The following is a 20,476-nucleotide window of genomic DNA, read 5'->3' as shown; positions in this document are numbered from 1 at the left end:
TGCAGTCAAATTTTAACCAGATAGAGACAACATCTACAGCCAGAGTGTTTTCACAGTAGCCAGTTATTTTATCAAGCCAAAACTGAATGTTGTCGGGTTCTGAGACTGAATCCAAATTACACAGCACACCATCATCTTAAATTCACCATACCTGGGTCTTGTTCTTTGGGTACTATGAGACCCACTGATCCCTCCTCCAGCGGACCTCCATCTGATGGTTTTCTCTCCTGGATATTACCATTACAAGGAAGTGGTGAAGTCAGGGATTCTTGATCCGGAGTCTCCAAGGATGCTGAGAGTGAAGATGAACTCGGAAGAGGTTGGGGTTCTGATGTTATTTCAGAATAAGACGGAGGCTGTAGGTTTCCATTGGTTGCAGGGCTGTAGTGAGGCACCAGAGTGAGGACTGAAGAAGGGACCAGAGACGATATGCTCAATACTTCATGACTCGGAAAGCTTTGAAAAGACGTGGAGGACCAGTGGTCGAGGGATGGATAGACTGATGCAACAACAGGCTGCCGTGCATCAGAAGAGCTGGAGCTGCATCCCTGGAAATCCATCTTTTTAAGGTCTCTGGTGGCTTTTATGAAGTGCAAAATATCCTCATGTTGTTTGGGCTACTTTAAAAGTTGTATGCTGTATGTGTTGTCCTGGATGAAATCTGATGGATTTCAGACGAGGCGGATATGATGGGCTGAACACGGAAGCAGCAAACGTGGAAACTCAGCTGAGTCCTTCAGAAAAGGAAAGAAAGCAACCTGGAATCTCTGATAGAACTCCTTTCCTTTTATTAGTGATATTTGTGGCCTTGTTTTGCATTTCTTCAAAAAATGTCTTCCTCGGTTGACACACACACACACACACACACACACACACACGAAACTTATGAACAAACGCAATAACAACGTACAAATTATTCAACTCATGAACAACTTCTCAGAACCAATGGTATGTTGAGGATTTCTTGTGTGTGTGTGTGTGTGTGTGTGTGTGTGTGTGTGTATAATATAATTTGGTAGAATCTTGATTAATTAATCTTAATTGATTTATGGGATGTAATTATAAAGATATTCCCATAAGAAATGAAGAACAACCAAACCAAAAGGATATTTTTGAGGAAATGCAAAAAGCAAGGCCACAGAGAAGTACCAACGGAAGGACGGAAGTTTTATTAGAGATGAGTCATTTTATTTCATAGTTAATTAAGTTTTTTTTCCTCAAAATTACTTTTGTGATAAAACGTACTTCTCCCTCAGCGAGCATAATTTTTAAAAAAAAAAACCAGGAGAATCCTCACATCTCAACTCATCACTGAACTTTTCCAAACTTTAAACATCTACAAGAGATCTCACCTCTGATCCATCCGCATAGATTTATGTATGTTTGCTTCTTTTTCCAACTTTGGATTAGTCACCCGAAGATGTCTCCTTCACTTATTAAAGCAGCTTGAACCACAGCCAAGAAACGAAATCCACAAATCCATCACGGCTGCACCATCAGTGACAAAACACCACAGACACCTGCTTGATCTTTAATCCACAGATATCTGCTCTGCTCCTGTGAATCCATCATCTTCACCCTCTCCAGTTTGACATGTTTTCTCCTCTGCTACAACAAAAATCCTCTCATTGCTGCACCTCCATCACCTTCCATTACAAGTCTGCAGTCAGGTCAGGGCGGGATACATGCCCCGGGCGTCTATGAAATATGCATGGGCATAATTGTGAGCTTGGGTCAGAGTTTAACAACGGAGCGTAACGCACACCCCGCCACTGAATCGCTCCCACTCACAGGCACCTGGGAAAATAATGCCAGCATGGACTGACACACACACACACACACACACACACACACACACACACACACACACACACACACACACACACACACACACACACACACACACACATACACACGCAGCCGGGGAGTTGAATTTCTCTGAGTTGAAGGATGTGTATCCAGTAATCATACTCCTGCCATGAATCTAAAGAAGTCCACTTGTATGCACGAGTGTCCGTGTGTGCATCCAGTCTTCTCTGGGGTATTTTGTTCATCCTATCGAATTACCGCGTCGGACAGGGCAGAGCGTCGCCAGCAACAAAGAGAACCAGTCATGGCGTTACTCAGCATCTTCTAGCTTACAACACTCAAAGCTCAAACAGGGAGCAGGAGGCGAGGCCTCGCCCGTGGGTCAGTGTCCGCAGCATGGCGAACGCGGTGGATGGGACGTGCAAAACACATTTGGAAAAAAACGAGTGAAAGGATTCCCCAAAAATGAATGAAAAGAAGATCATGTGTATTTTAATCTCCTGTATCTGCATTATGAACTAGATCAGGATTCAATTTGGTGTTTTTGGTGAAATATCAGGAGTTGTCCTGCAGTTTTGTGAGACTCTCATAAAAACCTTGTATGATCTTTTAACACATGTTTTGACACAAACATGTCAAAACTGATACCATCTTTATGCATTTATAGTCCACATTATCATTTCTGAATAAGAATACAGCCCGATTTTTTAAAACAACGATATCTAATGGATTCAGCCTCTGGGGACCATGAATGATGTATGAAATTTAATGGAAATGTATGATGTATGAAATTTAATGGAAATCCATTCAACAAAGAAACAATAACATTCTCAAACTCTTGTTAAAACTTTTTTTTTTTTAGAAACTCTTGGCGTCACGACATTGACTTGAATTAAATTTCACTTCAATGGTTTTCTTGGAATGCACCAGTCTATGAAAATTCATAGAAATATTTTACCAGTGCACAAATTCCTATGAGGCGGTTCAGTGAAGTCTAAGTACTTCATGCTTATTGTTGTTGTGAGTGTGAGTGGGGAAATGCTTTCTCCCCACCTCCACACTGACTAAGTGAATAAATGAAGCGTTCAGGCTTTATTTGGTTGGATGTTGCTGTCCTTGTTTATTTCACCCATCCCTGACAGCTTCCCCCCCCCCACCGAGGAGTCATCCCGGGTGGGGAGGACGTCTGGTTCTGCAGTACCTCTCAAGGTGCAGTCGCATCTTCAACCTAATAGGATTTGTTTCATCCCGGGAAGAGAAGCATTCCAGCAAGGTTTACCGTCAGCAAGCTGCCAGTCACAGTCTGAAAAACCAATTCTACATCCTTTCCTGTGGCAGTTAAACTTTTTGGAACTTGGGTGCTCACATTTTTCCCAAGTTCGACTTTGGTTATAGTTTAAAAGCAAAGCAAGGGGTTTAGAGAAAATAAATATGTACTTTCTTGGGCAAAATGATTATTACCCGTTAAATATTTAGCTTATCAAACAGCAGAAATGTCTCTGTCCTAAGTTACATAAAAAACAGTTTGTTAACGCTTCTATATTTATGGCTAATTCATCAAAGAAACCCACTGGATGTTTTCTAAAAGACATCAAGAGGTTCTGTTTTTCATCCATATCAGTGACTTTCTGGAGTCCTTGTCTCTGTGCAGCAGCAGGAACCTAGAATAGATGTTCATAAGGTTGAAGGGGTGCTGGCTGGCAGATGGTTCATCAATGGACAGAAGCTGTTTCCCATACATCAAAACTTCAGCTCCTGACTCCATTTCATCTACAGACCTAACAAGTCTCTGGAAAAACCCCCCCCAGATTTAAAGCTATTATTTACTTATCAAAGACCTTGTTATGTTGCTAATTGATTTTTGCAACTTTCTATCAAAAATCAATAGGTTTATAGCATGAATATGAAGGCAGTACGTACAGAAGAATATTTTTCAAAGACAAACAGGTGGTACGAAATATTTTTGAATTTGTGACACAGCCTTAAGTCTTTAATCTTGTGAAACAGGGGGAAAAGCTCCAAACCGTCACACATGATCGCACTTTAAGAGTTTAAAAAGAGGAAGGACCCAAAAGGTAGAGCTGAAGCTATACAAATAATTTATTTACACATAAAAATAAATAAAAACTTATGCCATGGGAAAAGACAGAAATTCAATCAGTTGAACAAATATGATAGATCATGACAGTGGCATCGACAGACTAAATACACCAGAGAGGGAGGATGATGATGAACAGGATAACGTCTGTGTAAAAGGAGAGATGATATTTAAAAAACAGGAAATAGAGAAACATAACCAGAGAAAGACAGGAAGTAGAGTCGTCATCAGCCTCATTTAGAAATATTTCTGTCAGCTTAAGCACAAACATTCTGAACTTTAGAGCCTCTGAACTTCTGTGGTTTTCATTCACAGCAGTGTTTGTTTCTATAAATCTACACATTCAACTTAACAAATGAAGCGATGCAAATTAAACATGTGCCAACATTCATGCACATACATCAACTGATTTCACTGTTTTCTCAATAATTATTAATGCTATATATGTACAGTAGTTATTTACAGCATCAAATATATTTACATGTAAGCACGCTCACAATCCACACACAGTACAGCACTCGTCACCGTCATAGTTTTGTTTTTTGTTCTCATGCTCAAGGAATGAGAAATAAATATGACGGACTTGTGTATTCTTTCACTTTTCAAATCTTCTGAGAAAAAAAAAAAAAGGACACCGACAAAAAAATAAGAAGCCATTCGTTGAGCAAATACAACAGCGTCAAGCATCGGTAAAAGCGGGGGGGGGGGCGTCCCAGGGAGTCTCACATGTGTCCGAGTCCTCCAGTCGGGATGCTGTGGAGGGTTAGACCTCAGATATTCTCCTTGAAGAACATATGTACACAACAAAGTCTCTGCTGTTCCACAAATATCCCCTGTCATCCCTGTTCCTGTTTTTCGGTGCCGTTTCTTTTCTTTTCTTTTCTTTTTTGTCTTGTCACACTTGCCTTCTTGTGATCATCATAGTTTCTTGGCTTGTTTTCACTCCCTCTCCATGCGCCGCTCATAAACTCTTTCATTTTCCAGGAAGCTTGTGTCCCTTAACTCTTCAATCACACTTTTCCTTTCCCCCCAAACTTCACTCGCCGCCCTCATTCTTTCCCTCTCCCCCCCTGATCCGCCACCGACGTCTTCTCCTCGACGGGTTCTTTTTCCTCTCCGACTCTCAGCAGTGCAGGATCTTGATGAAGGCTTTACGGAACTCGATGTTGAAGGTGGTGTAGATGACGGGGTTGACGGCGCTGTTGAGGTATCCCAGCCAGGTGACGGCGCTGTAGAGAGACAGCGAGATGCAGCAGCTGCTGCAGTGGGCTTTCAGCACGTGGGTGAGGAAGAACGGCAGCCAGCAGATGATGAAGACGCCTTGGGACAGGGAGTTTAGATTAGGGGTGAACGGACAGACCGAGTGATTCCGGAATTATATTTGGATGACGGCACGGAGAAACGTGAAAAAAGGGCTTTACATCTATCTCGATTGGATTTGGCTGCAAACCCAAGGACATGCAGTAAAACAGATTCCAAACTCATAAATTAGCATGCATACCCCCACCCCCCCACACACACACACCCCTTAACCTCTAAATGGGACCTTAATAAATAAAAATATTGTTCTGCATTGAAGAAGACTGATATTGAGGACCATTAACCCATCAGAAAGTTGTTTAGTGAAGACAAAAGCAGAAGTTTTCTCAGATATTTTCCCTTTTCACACCGTGGAGTTGTGTCTATATTTTATAAAGAGGAAGAGATCATTTAAAATCAAATGATTTTCTGTCTTCATTCAACCGAAGGCTGATTCATTGTTCATGGAGGCACTCAGAGCTGCTGATGTTTTTGTAATGAGCACAAACCCACGACGCTTCAGACGACGGCGAGGGCGTTCAACTGGATTTTAAAAATGTGATTATGATGCAGAGATTTTAATCAGGAGGAACAATTCACTCCTGTAATTCTGTAATGCTCACCGAGGACGATCGCCAGCATCTTGGTGGCTTTTCGCTCCTTCTGCTGCGACAGCCTCCCCCTCACCCTCTCCTTGGTGACTCCCCATCGCTCCCGGCCTCCGCTGCGCTCCCTCCATCCCTCGCGGCCCCTCATGCCGTCTTCCAGAGTCGGGGGCCGAGGCATCAGGGTCGATCGCGTCACGGTGGAGGGGAGAACGGGGGCCGGTCCCACGGAGATGGCCAAGGAGATCCTGGCCCGTCCTGAGTGGGAGGAGGTCTGAGGAGCTGGAGGAGGAGGAACCAGGCTCTGCTCCGTCTGGGTTAGGAACTGACCCGGCTCCACCTCCAGTGGGTGAACCAGCGCCTCCTTTACTAGGGTCTGACACACACACACACACACACACACACAGAGGGACGGAAGCGGTGCGAACAACGGTCGAGAAATGAAAGGGAATAAAAGCAGCATGACAAGGAAAAAAAAAGTAATGACAAGGGTTTGTTTGTTTGCTTGTTTGTTTGTTTGTTTGTTTGTTTTGCTCAGAACTGAACCAAACTCACCACCTTCTTGCGCTGGGGGGCAGCAGTGGTGGGCCTCAGGATCAGGGTGCATAACTTCACGTCCTCAGGTTGGGTGCACTTATTCTGAAAAGTCAAGAGACAAAACACAAAATAAAATTCCCCGATAAAGAACAGAAATGTATTTAATTTTGTGTTTTTTTTCTTTGTTTGACGATTTTCAAGCATGCTTTCGTTGTTGTTGTTGTTTTTTTAGCATAAATGTGGCGCAGCTTCAATCAGGAAGTCGATAAAGAACACTCGATGTTATTATTTGACCAATGATCTCAGCTGACGTTGGATTTAGCGGCTCTACCTTCCTGTGTCGATGACCTTCTCCCGCCTCGGCCCCGCCCTGCGCGTGCAGTCCGTGTCTGCGCGGCGGGGCGGTGCGTCTGCCTCGTTTGCGCAGGACCAAGCAGATCTGCGCATACACCAGTAAGGTTACAATGAAGGGCACGTAGAAGGAGGCCACAGAGGAGTAGACCACGAAGGCTGGATCGGCGAAGCTGCAAGTGGTTCCATCACGGCCGGCTGACGCAGGGCAGAAAAAGAGGAGATTGCAGAGAATTTTTACCATACAGACTTTTTTTCAATATAATCAATACGACTCACATAAGAAGTTTGACTCAATCAGCCCCCGTAGATTATAGCTTGGCTTTGTTTCAGCTTTAAAAATAAAAATTAGATTGCATCAGTGATGTTAGCGAAGGTAAAATGACCATTTCCTTGCTCTCCTTCTTAATTTTTTTTATTCACCCGAGATATTTCTGCTCCGGTAAAAGAAATCTACACACCTTCCACTTCTGAACCACCCGTCACTGAGGAGAACGAAATGTTTTTCTCGATTTCATCTGACATCATCCTGAACGCCGGGTGGAGGCTGCTGCGCGTCAGCTCTCACATTATCCCCCCCCCTTTTTGTTTCCCCCTTCTTCTCGAGTGGCCTCCTTTCAGTTCAATGTCGGCCCATTCAAAGATCAAGCTGTCGTCATTAAAGCAGAGGTTAGCAGCTGAACATCTTCACTCCTGTTCCTTTTGTGAGGCAACAAACAAATTAAGGATTATGTGTGCCCACTTGTTTGCAGTCCAGATGTCAGCCGTTACTCTCTGGGAACATATGGAGATTTCTCTGAATGCTCCGTGTGTCCGTGCTTATGTTTACGAATGAGGTGCAGCGGTGCATACTGAGGTGTGTTGGCTGAACGGATGTGTCAGAGGTGTTCACCGTCTCATCAGAGATGGAGGATCACGTTCAGGGATGGATGGACTAGGGTTTGGGTTGTGTTTTCTTGTTTGAATCACACGTCTTATGAGGGATAATGACTGAAAGCTATAAAAAAAAAAAGAAGAAATTTCTTAACAGGTGGGGGCTAATCGAGCCAGGTTTGAATTTCCAAATGAAGCTTTAAAGTGGAATTGGTGCGTTGGAGAAAGAGACAGTTTGGCCAGTCTTGCAGATTCGATCCTTGGAGACGGAAGAGCAAATCGACATTCCATCAGCGAGTTTTCGCCACCATCTGCTTTGCTTTCTGAGAAGCTGATTATTCTCCCTACTGTCTTTTCGGGAAGGGAATGAATCCAGAGCGTAGCTGTTACCGTTGTTGTTGAGTCCAAACAGCAACGGGCAGGAAATGGCAAAAGAAAGGAACCAGACTGCAGCGATCATCACCGCCACCCTCCTCCTGGAGCTGTATCTGGTGTTGTAGAGCAAGGGCATGGCCACTGCGGTGTATCTGCACGTACGCACGCACACACACACACACACACACACACACACACACACACACGAAGATGCATTAGGTTCACAGAAAACATTAAAAAGCTGCTGAGCTAACAGTTAGCCACACACGCGTTCATTCCTGTGATGCAACACTATTTGGGTTCATATTTCATGTCTTTAACACACTACTAGTCACTAGTGGTGACTAGTAGTTGACTAGTACTAGTCTTGTTGTGTCACTACATCGCAATAATATTAAAGAGGAAGAGAAATAACTGTGTTTCACAAACTCAAGGACACAAACCAGTTAGTTTGTCAAAACCAATTTATCATCTTCTCTCCGGGAAGGTCCAAGCGCTCTAACTCAGTCACCCAGAACCTTTAAAAAAATTTTTTTTAAAAATCTATCCCCAGAAAGTCTTTGTAGTGTCAGACGTGAAGTCCAGGCTATGGGATATTCGGAGCGTCTTTCTAAACTTGCCAAAAACCATTTTCAGGATATATTTTGCATTTGTACAGGAGTCCTGCAGGAGCAGCTCCCTTCTGCCCCCCCCTCCCCCACCCCCCCCCCTCCAGTCTGTTCAAATGGATAAATTCACAGACCCTCAAGTTCTCATTCAATCCTCTCGTCACCTTGTCACGCTGCCTCTGCGTCCTGTCATTGTGTTCTGTTCCCAAACCTTCAACAACTGGATAATTCTTGTAGAAATTAATCACTTTGGGATCAAATACTTGATGTAGAATCAAATCATTTGTGATAATGAATGAATTTGTCTGCTCGGGTTTATTCCTAAGGAAACAGAATGTAAAAAGTCTATTTAAATCACAAGTGGAGAGTCGACACTTTATTCTGGTTTCCAGCAAAAACCCCCTGAGCTGAAAAATGAACCAAGGGCAAAGATTTATTTTGTTTGTCTTTGCGGTCTGCCACATTTAATAAGCCACACAGAGGGACATGATATTAATTTAAAGTTATGCAGTTTGCTAATTAAAGTGCAGATTAACATCGAAGAACTCGAAGATTATAAACCTTAGCAGGAGGTGTCAGGATGACGCTGGAATCATGATACAAATCTAAACTGATGTTTTACAATTGATAACAGGGGGGCAAACTAAACAACCAAACCAAAGAAATGGTTTTTAGGACATAAAACAACCTGACAAGATTAATTTCCCAGATAAGCAACTATGATGAACATTAAATGACATTAAATGACCAGGTTAAAAAAAGAAAAGAAAAAAGGACCGCCTTCGTTTTTGGCCAAAAATCTAAAAAATAATTTGTTCTGTGTTTGAGTTAACCTGTGACCCATAGGGCAGACAATCAACGAGATGGATGGATGCTTGATTTACATGGCAGCTCTATTTTTTTGTTACCAATTTTAATCACATTAGATTTTTTTTTTTACACACATAAAATCTAATTAGAAAAGTAATTCAGTGCGGTTCAGTTAAAGTTGCCCGACTCTGCCCGACAAGCTTTATCGCCATCTCTCATTAAAAACAAAACAACGATCTACGTGCCACGAATAAAAAAAAAATACATGGAGTCAACTCTAAAATAGACGGTTAAGATGAAAACTAAAAGGATGGGAGTTATGTTAATACAAAACCAGAGGGATCAATGGCTGTATGTATGAACTTTTGCAGCTGCTGTCTTCCACTTCCTGTCAGAAAAGTAGCTAGAAAGTCATTAGAATTGTGTCTTGATGTATTTTTAATCACCATGAGGGCTGGAGAAGACGATAGATTTATCAGTCAATCCCTTTGTCCCTAGCAGCAGCATTCATACAGTAGATATTACATGAGACGACTTCATTTTGGCTTAAACTAATTTATTATTTTTTATTGCTGACGGCTAAAGGACTGCAAGACTTCTCCACCGTTCATCCGACGTGTAAAGCACCTTCAAATTAAGAGCGTCAGAGCTTTAGCCTCGTTTCATTTTAATTACGGGCCGTGAAACCTCAGAATCCCTCCGACCGCCAACGGCTTCAACAAATCACTCCCACTTTATTTTCTGTTATCTCATAAGATTAAACAAGTTTAAACTGGAGCAGCCTCAAAGTCTGACTTCATCTGAATAATTAGGAGGCCCCCTGCAGACCATCTGGGCACCTGGCTGTCTGGTCCCCCAGGGGCCAGAAGAGGCCATCAGGTGTGCCGCCAGCTCTTTTCTCATCCCAACTGGCGCTAATCAATAAGATATTGATCGGATGCGTTTGTTGTTATTTTGATGTTAGTTATCATCTAACAAACTTTCACTGAGTTTTCTTTTTAAATCGAGCTTCACGGTAAGAAAATCAATAGAATAAAAAACACACCAAAAAAAAAAAAACATTTAAAAAAAGAAGAAGAGTCTGGATAGTAAAGTAAAGATTAAACCTGTCGATGCTGATGGCGCAGAGGTTGAGGATGCTGGCGGTGCACATCATGACGTCCAACGTGAGCAGGATGTCACAGTGGATGAGGCTGAAGTGCCATTCTCCCACCACCTACAACAAAACACCCAGAGTTATATCAAAGTTAAACAGGATAATAAAAAGCCTTCAACGCTTCAGTGTTTGATATTAAAGCCAGTCAGTTTCCTGTTTCCCGTCATTTAAGGTAATATTTATCTATTTATCTGTGTTTCTATTGGTTTATCTGATGGAGAGAGGGATGTTTTATTTGGTCTTTGACAGCCTGCATCGCTGCCGCAAGACAGGAATAACAAGGACTGTAATTGACTGCGACGCAGCGCAAAACATGTAGTTAGCATCATTATCTCAGATTCAATCACAAAGAAGAAACTGTGTTCCGCAGTGTTCAGTGTTTCACATTCACTGATGGATAATCGACTCCCTGCATATGCTTTCAAAAAATATTTTAAGACTATTTTGTTGTCTTTCCAACACTTATTATTTAATATTTTATTTTTGATGTGTTTGTGGAAAGTAGGCAATTTTTATGATCTATTTTCACGTTAAAGTTTTTGGCAGCTTCTCTGCTTCTCCTTGACAAATGTCAGGATAAACTAAACATATCTACATTCCATTCTAGACCGTGATATTTCGTGTTGTCGACTCAAACAAATAACAGCACTCATGGGATTTTAAAAAAAAAGTCAAAAAACTCATTCTGGAGCTCAGACTGAGATTACCTTTCTCTGTTTTTAAAGTGGTTCTGCATCTACATGTAGCAGAAAGGTTTTTGATAACGGGTTCGGTCACAGTTGAACGATTTTTATGAGTGCTCTTGAGCTTGGAAACACAGTTTTGGAGAAATAACCAAAATGTCTTAATCCTACTAATCCGAAATGACCGCTTGACCTGATTGGACGCGAGGCGCTCCATCAAGCAGGTCACCAGGGCAATCTGGCGCTGGCTGCTCCTCATTAGCATATCTGCTGTTGTTGTTGAAAAATGACCTTAATGCCTAATCGATGGTGAAAGTATCTGCCGATTGATTGATTGATTCATTGATTTTCCACACACTTTCCGCACCTAAAAGCCTTTAATTTTCTCAAAAACCGATGGTGCGCCTTATAGTCCAGTGCGCCTTATAGTGCAGAAAATACTGTACTCGACTAATGCACAGCTCAGTAATGACTGGTGTGAATGACAGCGATCACATGTCGCTCCATCAGTTACGTTTAGATGCAAAACATAATATAAATCCTGCATGTGCTTTGAGTTGCATGACATTTTTCATCCAGTATTAGCTGTCACCGCGTCAAAATGAGGGTGTATTGCTTTATTTTTGCTGACCAAACATAACCCAGAATGCTGATGGTACAAAAAACAAACAAACCCCAAAACAGGATAATTGAATGAGAGGAAAAAATGCAGCCACCTCCAGGTAGACTCCCCAGGGCATGACCAGCGTGGCCAGCAGCAGGTCGGACACGGCCAGCGAGACGATGAGGTAGTTGGTGGTGGTCTGCAGGGCGCGCTCCCGCGACACCGCCACGCACACCAGCACGTTCCCGAACACCACGCAGAAGATCAGCAGCACCAGCAGCACGGCGTAGAAGTTGTAGGGCGGAGGGGAGGAAGAGGAGGAGGAGGAGGAGGAAGAGGAGGCGCTGCAGTTGGAGGAGGTGGGGAGAGAGACGGGGGAGTACGAAGGGTTGTGGGTGGTGAGGAGGGTGATGTTGTGCTCCGAGGAGGTGAGGAGAGGGAAAGAGGGAGGGGAGGTCTCGTTCGACTCGTTCAGGAAAGTCATGATCTGGCTCCGGCGGACATAGTCAGGCTGGAAACGGGCGACAGGGAGAGGAAGAGAGGCGTCAAGGAGTTTTGATAAGACAAATCCGACAAATATTGGCTTCTGAGTCGCACATCAGAGATAGAAAAGAAAAGGTTATTATGGCACCGGGGCAGGAAATGAATCCTTGGTCTCACCTCAGAATGACGACACCGAACCTCGTCTGCACACAAGATCGCTTGATTCCATCGAAATGATGGAAACTGACAGAAAATATCTCCTAGATGACTTTCTGGAGATCCAAACAGTAATTTAAAAAGGAAAAGCCACCGTAAGAGTGTCGGAACTGTGAGGGCACCCACACAAATCCAAGCAGGTGGTTTCCTTTTAAAGCCTTTTCAAGGCTTTGCAGCATCAGCAAAATGATGGCGAGAGAGAAATGAGTTCAGGATAACAAACCCATAATAATTATCTCTCCCCTTCTCTCTCTCCGGCCCCCGATACCCTGAACCGAACCGTTTCTCTCTCTTGACCTGAGCTAAACCACAACCGGCTGCCTCGGTGAGTGATGGCCACTGCGTGAACATTTTCCACAGAATCAGCAGCGGCTCTGATTAATGAGCATCGGACAGAACAGGTCCTTTATTACCAGGTCGTGCCAGTCCACCCGGGGGAGGATTACAGCTCTGATAAACATTGATAAGAGAGAGGGTGAGATGTTCTACACTCCAAGGAAGAAATTGATGCTGCTTGTCTTTTTTTAAAAAAAATTTAAAAAGTTTTTGCTTCGCTTTTGTTGCTGGTTTGATAAAGTTACAACCAGACATCACAAAAAAACAAACGTGTTTTCGTCAATCTTTGCTTTCATTATCCAAACTTCCACGGGAAAATCCCCGCAGATGCCGGATTTTTATAAAGAAAGACGCAGATAATGCTCTGTCGGTTAATCAATAATGTCAATGTGATTAGCGAGGGCGTGACTGTAGCGGTCATTTATTTCTACGTGAACGTCTGTGAGCGTCTCCGTCATGTCAGGAATGACTTGGGTTAGCGATCCACCCGCCCTCGGACGTCTCTTACAGTGACTGATCTGCATTCCTAATCAACGGATAACCCAGATGAGCTAAGCCCAACAAATCAATAATCTATACCAACTGTTGACCTCGCACAGCACCTGAGGGGGAGATGTTCCTTTCGATTGATTTCACGCGGTTGGATATTGATTGGACTGGGACCTTAATACTCGGTTACCACCTCTCATGGAGGTCACTTTGGGCTCCACAGGCGGCAGAGGGAGTGATGGACGGGGGGGGGTCAGCGACCGACGGGGGGGAGATCGGTTCTGTACGACATTTTCCAGGATTGATCGTGACTCATCTTCCTCTTTTGATTTGTAACTCTAATTCTTTCCTCGTCACTAAACCCCGCCCCCCCTCTACTCACTAAAGATAGAATCTAACAAGGAAAATGTGACATATTGTTCCTTTCTAGCACGTCAATGCACTTATAGTGCAAGATTGAGTGAACACCCTGGTCTCTATACCATCCGTTAATCCCAGAAGTGCTTTCAAAGGGAATTGAGGGAAACACAGATGATAATCAATCCTCAGAGGACAGGAATGGATGAACCTGATTGAAGAGCGAGGGAGTTCTTCTGAGAGCCCAAACACAGCCAAAACAAGGAAGGGACCATTTTGAGTTAATTGAGTTTAAAGCCTGTTTGAGTGCAAGATCAACGTTTTAAAAAGAAAGGATTTTGAAAGTTTGGTCCATGAGTTCTTTTGATGCATCCTTCAAGGAATGAGGGTGTGCTAATGGCTAATGTTAGTGGCTATAAATAAATTATAGAATGCACTTCATAATCTGAAATTTACATCTTTAGTAAGAGTAATAATAGTAATAATAATAAAATAAGAAAACTTTAAATACAGAATAAGTGAGATTCATTAACTCCAGATAATAATATCAAAGTTTGACGCTCCTCCAGGTATCAGGGGCAGCTGAATATACAGAAGCTAAACAACAACAACAACAAGATAACAACAGAAGAACAACAACAGCAGCAGCATGGGTGTGATGGATGCTTACAATCTGGTTAGATCTGGCTAAGAAAATAAATTATTCATGCCAAACCCGTTCATTGTAAATCAATTCAATATGGCTAGTCGATTAAAGTGCATGTGCCGTTCTCAGGCATCTGGAGAGGTCAAACGTGGATCAAATTAATCCATCCTGGAAAACGTCAGCGGTAAATGAAAAGCAACAGCGGTCAGGTCATAAAGCAGAGCTTATTTAAATTTTAAAACTGTAGGAACATAAAAAAGTGATACGGAGATGAATAAAAACCAGAGTCGAAGATGACTTTCATTTAAATGTAAATATAAGAAACCATGAAGCTTCAACTGAAATTATTGTGACAGAATCTTTTTTTTTTTAGCTTCATTGTTAGAAAAAAAAAAAAGAAGCTGTTTGTGGAGTTGGACTGAACTCAACCTGGATTCCCTCAGACGCCCCAAAGACACAGAACCAGGAGCGGAAACAGCAAACCTATTACAGGCTGCAGTGTTGTGAAGCTGCTGAAGCCAAAGTAATCAGCAGTACAACATCAGGCCTTCAGGCAGCACTGGGAACCGCTCCGTGACGAAAGGTTTTGGAATTTGATATATTTTCTGAATTGAGCCGAAACTGAAATTATTTTTTGGAATTAAATCCAATCAAGCTGTGAGATCCTTGAGAAACGATCTAAATCACGATGCAAATGCAGATGCAAAATGGCAATTACACAGACCGAATAATAATAAAGCAAGTATGGGATGGAAATTTTTTGATTTTTATTTTACGTTTTTAGAATTTGGGCGAAAATTAAATAAAATAATGAAACACTGTTGGGAACATCAAACATTTTGTCTGTAAACTTTTGGTTTTATTCTGACGGACAACATCTTAAGAGCTTCAACCAGACGTTTCACCAACGAATTGATAAAGAGAACAGAGTTATTACTGAGTTGTCTGTGTTAATCTGGATCTTGACATAATTGAGATACATATTGGGGAGATTTCAGTGAGGTTTTGTCCACGAGAAAACTTCTATTAAAGCAACACAGACAACAGAAGACACTCAAAAAATGGACTTTGCAATAAAGTGGGAAAGGTCTTTCAGATCGATTTGAAATGCACCTTCATACGTTATATTAGCATCAACAGGAGAAACAAGTTCCTTTTATTCATGAAAAACAGGTCAAGGCTGTACCCTTTTAAATTAAGTTAGATTTCTCTCATACCAATGCACTTTTCCCACAAACTTCCTATTTTGCTGTTTTCCAAGTAGCACAACAACTTTGTGTGATTCACAAAAGATTCTTTTGGAATTAGTTGTCTGGCAAACTTCCATCATTAGATAGTTCAGATATTTTGTAATTGCAGCTATAATATCATTAAAATCTCGACGCGCAGCAGCGATCGCTGATGAAGGCCACCCAACTGAAGCATCTGAGCAGAAAGGGAAATAAATACGAAAACGCCGCTTGTCTTGTTAAGTCCCGATACACGACTACAATGACACCACTGGATATTAAGAGCATTGATTTACTGCCCAGGTCTTTTTTATTTTAAAAAGTGCATTGATCCCCACTGAGAAGTCAATTCAATTCCAAAGCAGAACTTCTACACGCATGAGTGCCGGAGCGTGTCGCTTTGCTTCAACTCTAAAGGTCATAATTTGTGAAATCGTGTCGCGGTAAGGACACACTTGACCTCCTAACGGTGCTTCAGGAGTTGTTTTACTGTGTCTGCTTGACATTTTCCCACCCGCTGCATTATTCTTACGAGCTAATCGTTAATATCTACAATCTGGAACTCCAGTTACAAGTACGTTTCTCTGACACTCATCTTCATTATTCAATCATTGCCTTTCATAGTTGTAATTTACTCTCAATTTAGAAAATGTAAAAGAAAGCTAACAGAATTTTTTTTTCCTGTATCTAAACTTTTTTAATTACCTCCACATAATGTGTGTTTTCTTGTACAATAAATCCAAGAAAAAGAAATATCCAACTTGTGGTGCTGGTGTTGACCACACTGAATCAGATGGAGCTCATTTATTATTTATCACCGTTGTTTAGACGATACCGACCAAGCAAACAGCAATAAAGTGCGAGAAGCCGTGATTCAGATGCGGCTCCTTCGTCGCTGTTGCTCATTAGAAGCTCAATATCAGCAGATTCGCATTCATTATGGAAGGAGCCAAGCCCAGTGTCTGTCTGGGGCGGGAGAGGGAGAGAAATGACGGGGGGGGGAGATGTAAACTGTGAGAAAACAGGAAAGGTCTTAATAAATTGCCTGAGGTAGAAATCTGTGCAGGCAAAGAAGCAAAAAGAAAAGAGGCAAAAGCAGCGGCTATTAACTGATAAATGCATCTTTGGGGTCTCTGAGGGGATTCAAGAGAGTAAAAAACAGAACGACACAACATCAAACTGCTGCCAATCATTTTAATGCCTCATATTTATCATAAGGGGGGCATTTGGGAGGGAATTTTATACTTCATCTGCCCCCACTTTTGGATTGTTTGATTATCTGGCCAACAAATTTAAAAACGCATTTAATAAATAGTGCTAGCAGCACTTCATTTCCCGTTTGACACCCTTTTTTAATGAACTGACTTGTCGCTCCTTGAGTCCGGTCCCAAACCCCAACACCCCCCCCCCACTGAAATAAAATCAGTCAGCCTTTATCCTTCCATCCTCTCCTTCTTATCTCTTTCTTCCTTTCTTAATCTCCTGTTTCTCCTCTGTAGCTCCATTCTGCCAGACACTTGACAGCTCTATTACATCCTTGGCCTTGTCTGCCCCCCCCCCCCCCCCAACACCAATGGGCCGAAAAAACAAACAAAACAGGAGACGCCTTCAACTCCGCCCCGATTCCTCTGAGGATAAGAGTCGTCCTGCGATAAATCTTTCACTGCTTTGACTGAGAGGCAGGAATGAGACTGATTTAGGATCCATGTGGAGGTCCGCTGCAGTAGAACACGTTCCCTGCTGACAACATCCACTGCTGCCATCAGTTTACCAAAGACAAATTCATGTGTCATCGTTCTGTTCTGAAACGCTTCCAATCCACCTGCTTCTGCAGAATCAAAGGTTCTCTCCTCACGGTCGAGTTACATTCTTGAATAAAAAGCACGGATTAGAATCAAGAGCAGCAACACAGACCTGCAGCTGCTTGGTTGGGTTTCTGTGTGTGTGCAGCTATAAACCTACATACCCCCCCCCCCCCCATATGGTAATAAGTATTAAATCAACAGTTAGTGCCGATACATCACATCAATTATATTGAAATGACCTGTTTTTTTGATTTGTGAGACCTAATAGTGACTCCATGGGGGCCACTCAGTCTCTGGAGTTAGAGTGGGTCCCCCAGTCATGACCTGATTTATATCTTCTTCTTTTTTTTGGGGGGGGGGGTGCATTAGGGCTAAGGTAATAAATGGAAATCTGACAGGAGGAAAAAATATTCTAAATATGTTCTTGTTCTCCAGACAACATATTAGCATTCCGCTAATGAATGCTGACTTCAAGTCTCTGAGTCTATTGGAGTGTTTGAAATGAAATCAGATAAATATCTGATGGATAATCAGGAGCACTTTTTGACAGCCAAATGTAGAGAATCCAACTATTAATGCCACAAAGCAGCTGAGTATCAGTGCTACCAATAATTCTGTTTAAGTAAGGACACATCATGACAGCGTGGTCTATTTATTATATATAAGTTGTAATGAAAGTTGACAGATGGACTTCATAGAGTCTCTTCCAACCCACACAAATCCACTGCTGCTAGCAGGATAAATCTGTCTGGAACAAAGACAGATCTTCACTTCTGGTGGGTGAAAACTGACCTTAGGAACGGGTTCTGAGGGGGAAATCTGAATAATTGGGTCTCTTGTGGGAAAGTTTCCACTCCATGATGGTGAAAACTTTCTCCAAGGCAAGTAAGATGAAATGCAGCAATAAGATTTCACATTTTCATTGTCAAACGGTTTGTTAGTCCACGAGATTTGAACGTATTTTCATAAAACAGAGGACATGTTGCATTATTTTGTCTGTTCGTCAAGGAATAATGGGAATACCATCGTTTTTATGGCACTTATATCCATGAGTGTGACCAGTTTGCTGATTCAGGGTGTAATCTGAAGTATCACACAGTTAATAACTGTTTCATTAATAACTTAGGAAGGATTTTTGGCACCGTCCTGCTTTTATTTGGACACTTAATACATTCTAGTCGCCATCAGGTTCCAGAATGGACCTGCAGCCGTCGGCTTCAGTCCAGTGACCCGGTTTTGTTCTTGGATCCGGGTGTTGTGTGTTTACAGTGGTGTTATCAGCGGTGTGAACACTACCTATGTGTGGATTGGCCTCCAAATGATCCATGAAGCTCAAGTCAATAGATGCCAATCATAGCTAAGCGCTTCAAGAGCTTCAGTCCGTGGTGCTGATGAGGTTCCACACTCAGAGCGCAGTCATGACCCGATGATGTCATCAACAAGCTCCCACAATCACTACGGAATCTTTGTGCTTCAGCTGTTACTGTAAAGTCATGTAATCGATTTAAGCTCCAGCTAAAACTCTCCTGCAATCAGCAACCTGCCAAAGAGACGATCAAAGACGTGAAATTAGCCACAGAGGGAAGCAGAAGGAGCATCCGGCGTCTTACCCAGCTCCTATTGAACGATTAACGGATTAGAAAGGGAAGCCTTTCCAATGGGGAGTCACTTGAAAACACCTCCATCCACACGGGGTGATGCTCCAAACCAACTCCCAGACATATTTTATTCAACAGGATTTTTTTTTTTTTTTTACACCATCTCCATCTTTTATTTAAAATGTGAGACTACAGCTTTAGGAAGTCAATCCCCCGGCGATGTGCACCTGACACAAAATCAAACAAACACCTGAAGGAGACCAAGATGAGAAGTGCTTCAGTGTGTTGAGACAGAAAGACAGAATTTAATGATAATTCTCTCTTTGCCGTTGGAGAATTTCACAGGGAGTCAAAATAGGTGCTTGAAATTCACATTTACTTAATGCAGATGGTCGGAATGCTCAAAGTGCAAGACTATTTAGGGCATCAGTCGCTTCTTATTATCTCCAGACAATGCCCCCAAGCCAAACATAATGGCGCTATAGCCACCAGAGGGTATCACAGATGAGAGCTTCATGAGAAAGATATTACATTATCTGTCTCTTCCCTCTGAGAGGAATTCATTTCATCGAGACATCTTTACGTGTGGAGACTCACCGGACGGAAAAAAAATGCTCCAAATCCTCAAGCTGTAAGTTAATACGAGCTGGGATCTTTTTTAACAATGTTGTAAATGTTTATGCAGAAGGCAGGAGTAAAAAAAAAATAAAAATTGGATCTTCAGGGACATTAGCAGAGCAGACTAAAGGTAATAATATTCAACCCACATAAAAAAAATTAATTAAAAAAAACATGAAAAGAGGTGACAAGTGCGTTTTTACATATGTAAGTAGAAAACATAATGCAGGACTTATATTACATACTCTCTGTTATCAATAATGAATTATTCAAAACGTTAAAAGATTTAAAAAAAAAGATTTATTACACTAAAATAGCCCAACACATGGTGATGATAGTATTTACCGCCTTGGTTCTCGGTCTCATTTCAAAAATGATAAATGACTTCAGTCATAAATAATCCTTAGAGAAAAAATACAGTAAATTAAGAAATCTATTTTTCAACAAGCTGTCAATTTCCTGAACATTTTTTTTTTTGGGGGGGGGGGTGTTCAAACTTGTCAGTCCCTCAGTAACAGCCCGACATTAAGAGAAAATACTTCATTAACACCTGATTTTTTTTTAAAAAAAGGTCGCATTAAATTCCCACAGATTAGGAGCAGAAATGACTTCAATTTAAATCTAGAAATAAAATCAATGCGATCCCATCGCTGGATCTTTAGGAGCGCTTTATTCACTCACCCTCCCCCGGCTTGGATGCTCTCATTCGGCTCCGCTCCTCTCAGGAACACCGGAGGACAGATTGGCTGTCGGGCTGCATCCAGTTCTCTAATTTACGACCGGTCCTCGAACCCACCTTGACCTCAGGCAGTGGACGTATGCGCCACACGCACGGTGCGCGCGCACACACGCACGCGGACACAGCGATCAGCGCTCGCAGAGGCAGGAGAA

General features: G+C 42.3%; 1 protein-coding gene across 1 annotated transcript; it reads right to left on the bottom strand.

Annotated features, from left to right (window-relative positions):
• Positions 1–4,894: 4,894 nt before the first annotated feature.
• Positions 4,895–20,476, bottom strand: drd2l (dopamine receptor D2 like). The gene is made up of 8 exons (XM_068323575.1): positions 20,267–20,476; positions 11,921–12,319; positions 10,472–10,581; positions 7,963–8,099; positions 6,680–6,897; positions 6,367–6,450; positions 5,830–6,187; positions 4,895–5,227 (listed from the first exon to the last, which is right to left on the bottom strand). The coding sequence occupies exons 2-8, from the start codon at positions 12,290–12,292 to the stop codon at positions 5,031–5,033; spliced, it is 1,476 nt and encodes a 491-aa protein (XP_068179676.1). The 5' UTR covers positions 12,293–12,319; positions 20,267–20,476; the 3' UTR covers positions 4,895–5,030.

This window comes from Antennarius striatus, chromosome 9 (assembly GCF_040054535.1).
Source record: "Antennarius striatus isolate MH-2024 chromosome 9, ASM4005453v1, whole genome shotgun sequence".
Lineage (NCBI taxonomy): Eukaryota > Metazoa > Chordata > Actinopteri > Lophiiformes > Antennariidae > Antennarius > Antennarius striatus.
The sequence above is the reverse complement of the archived record's forward strand: the minus strand, read 5'-3'. Positions and strand labels throughout refer to the sequence as shown.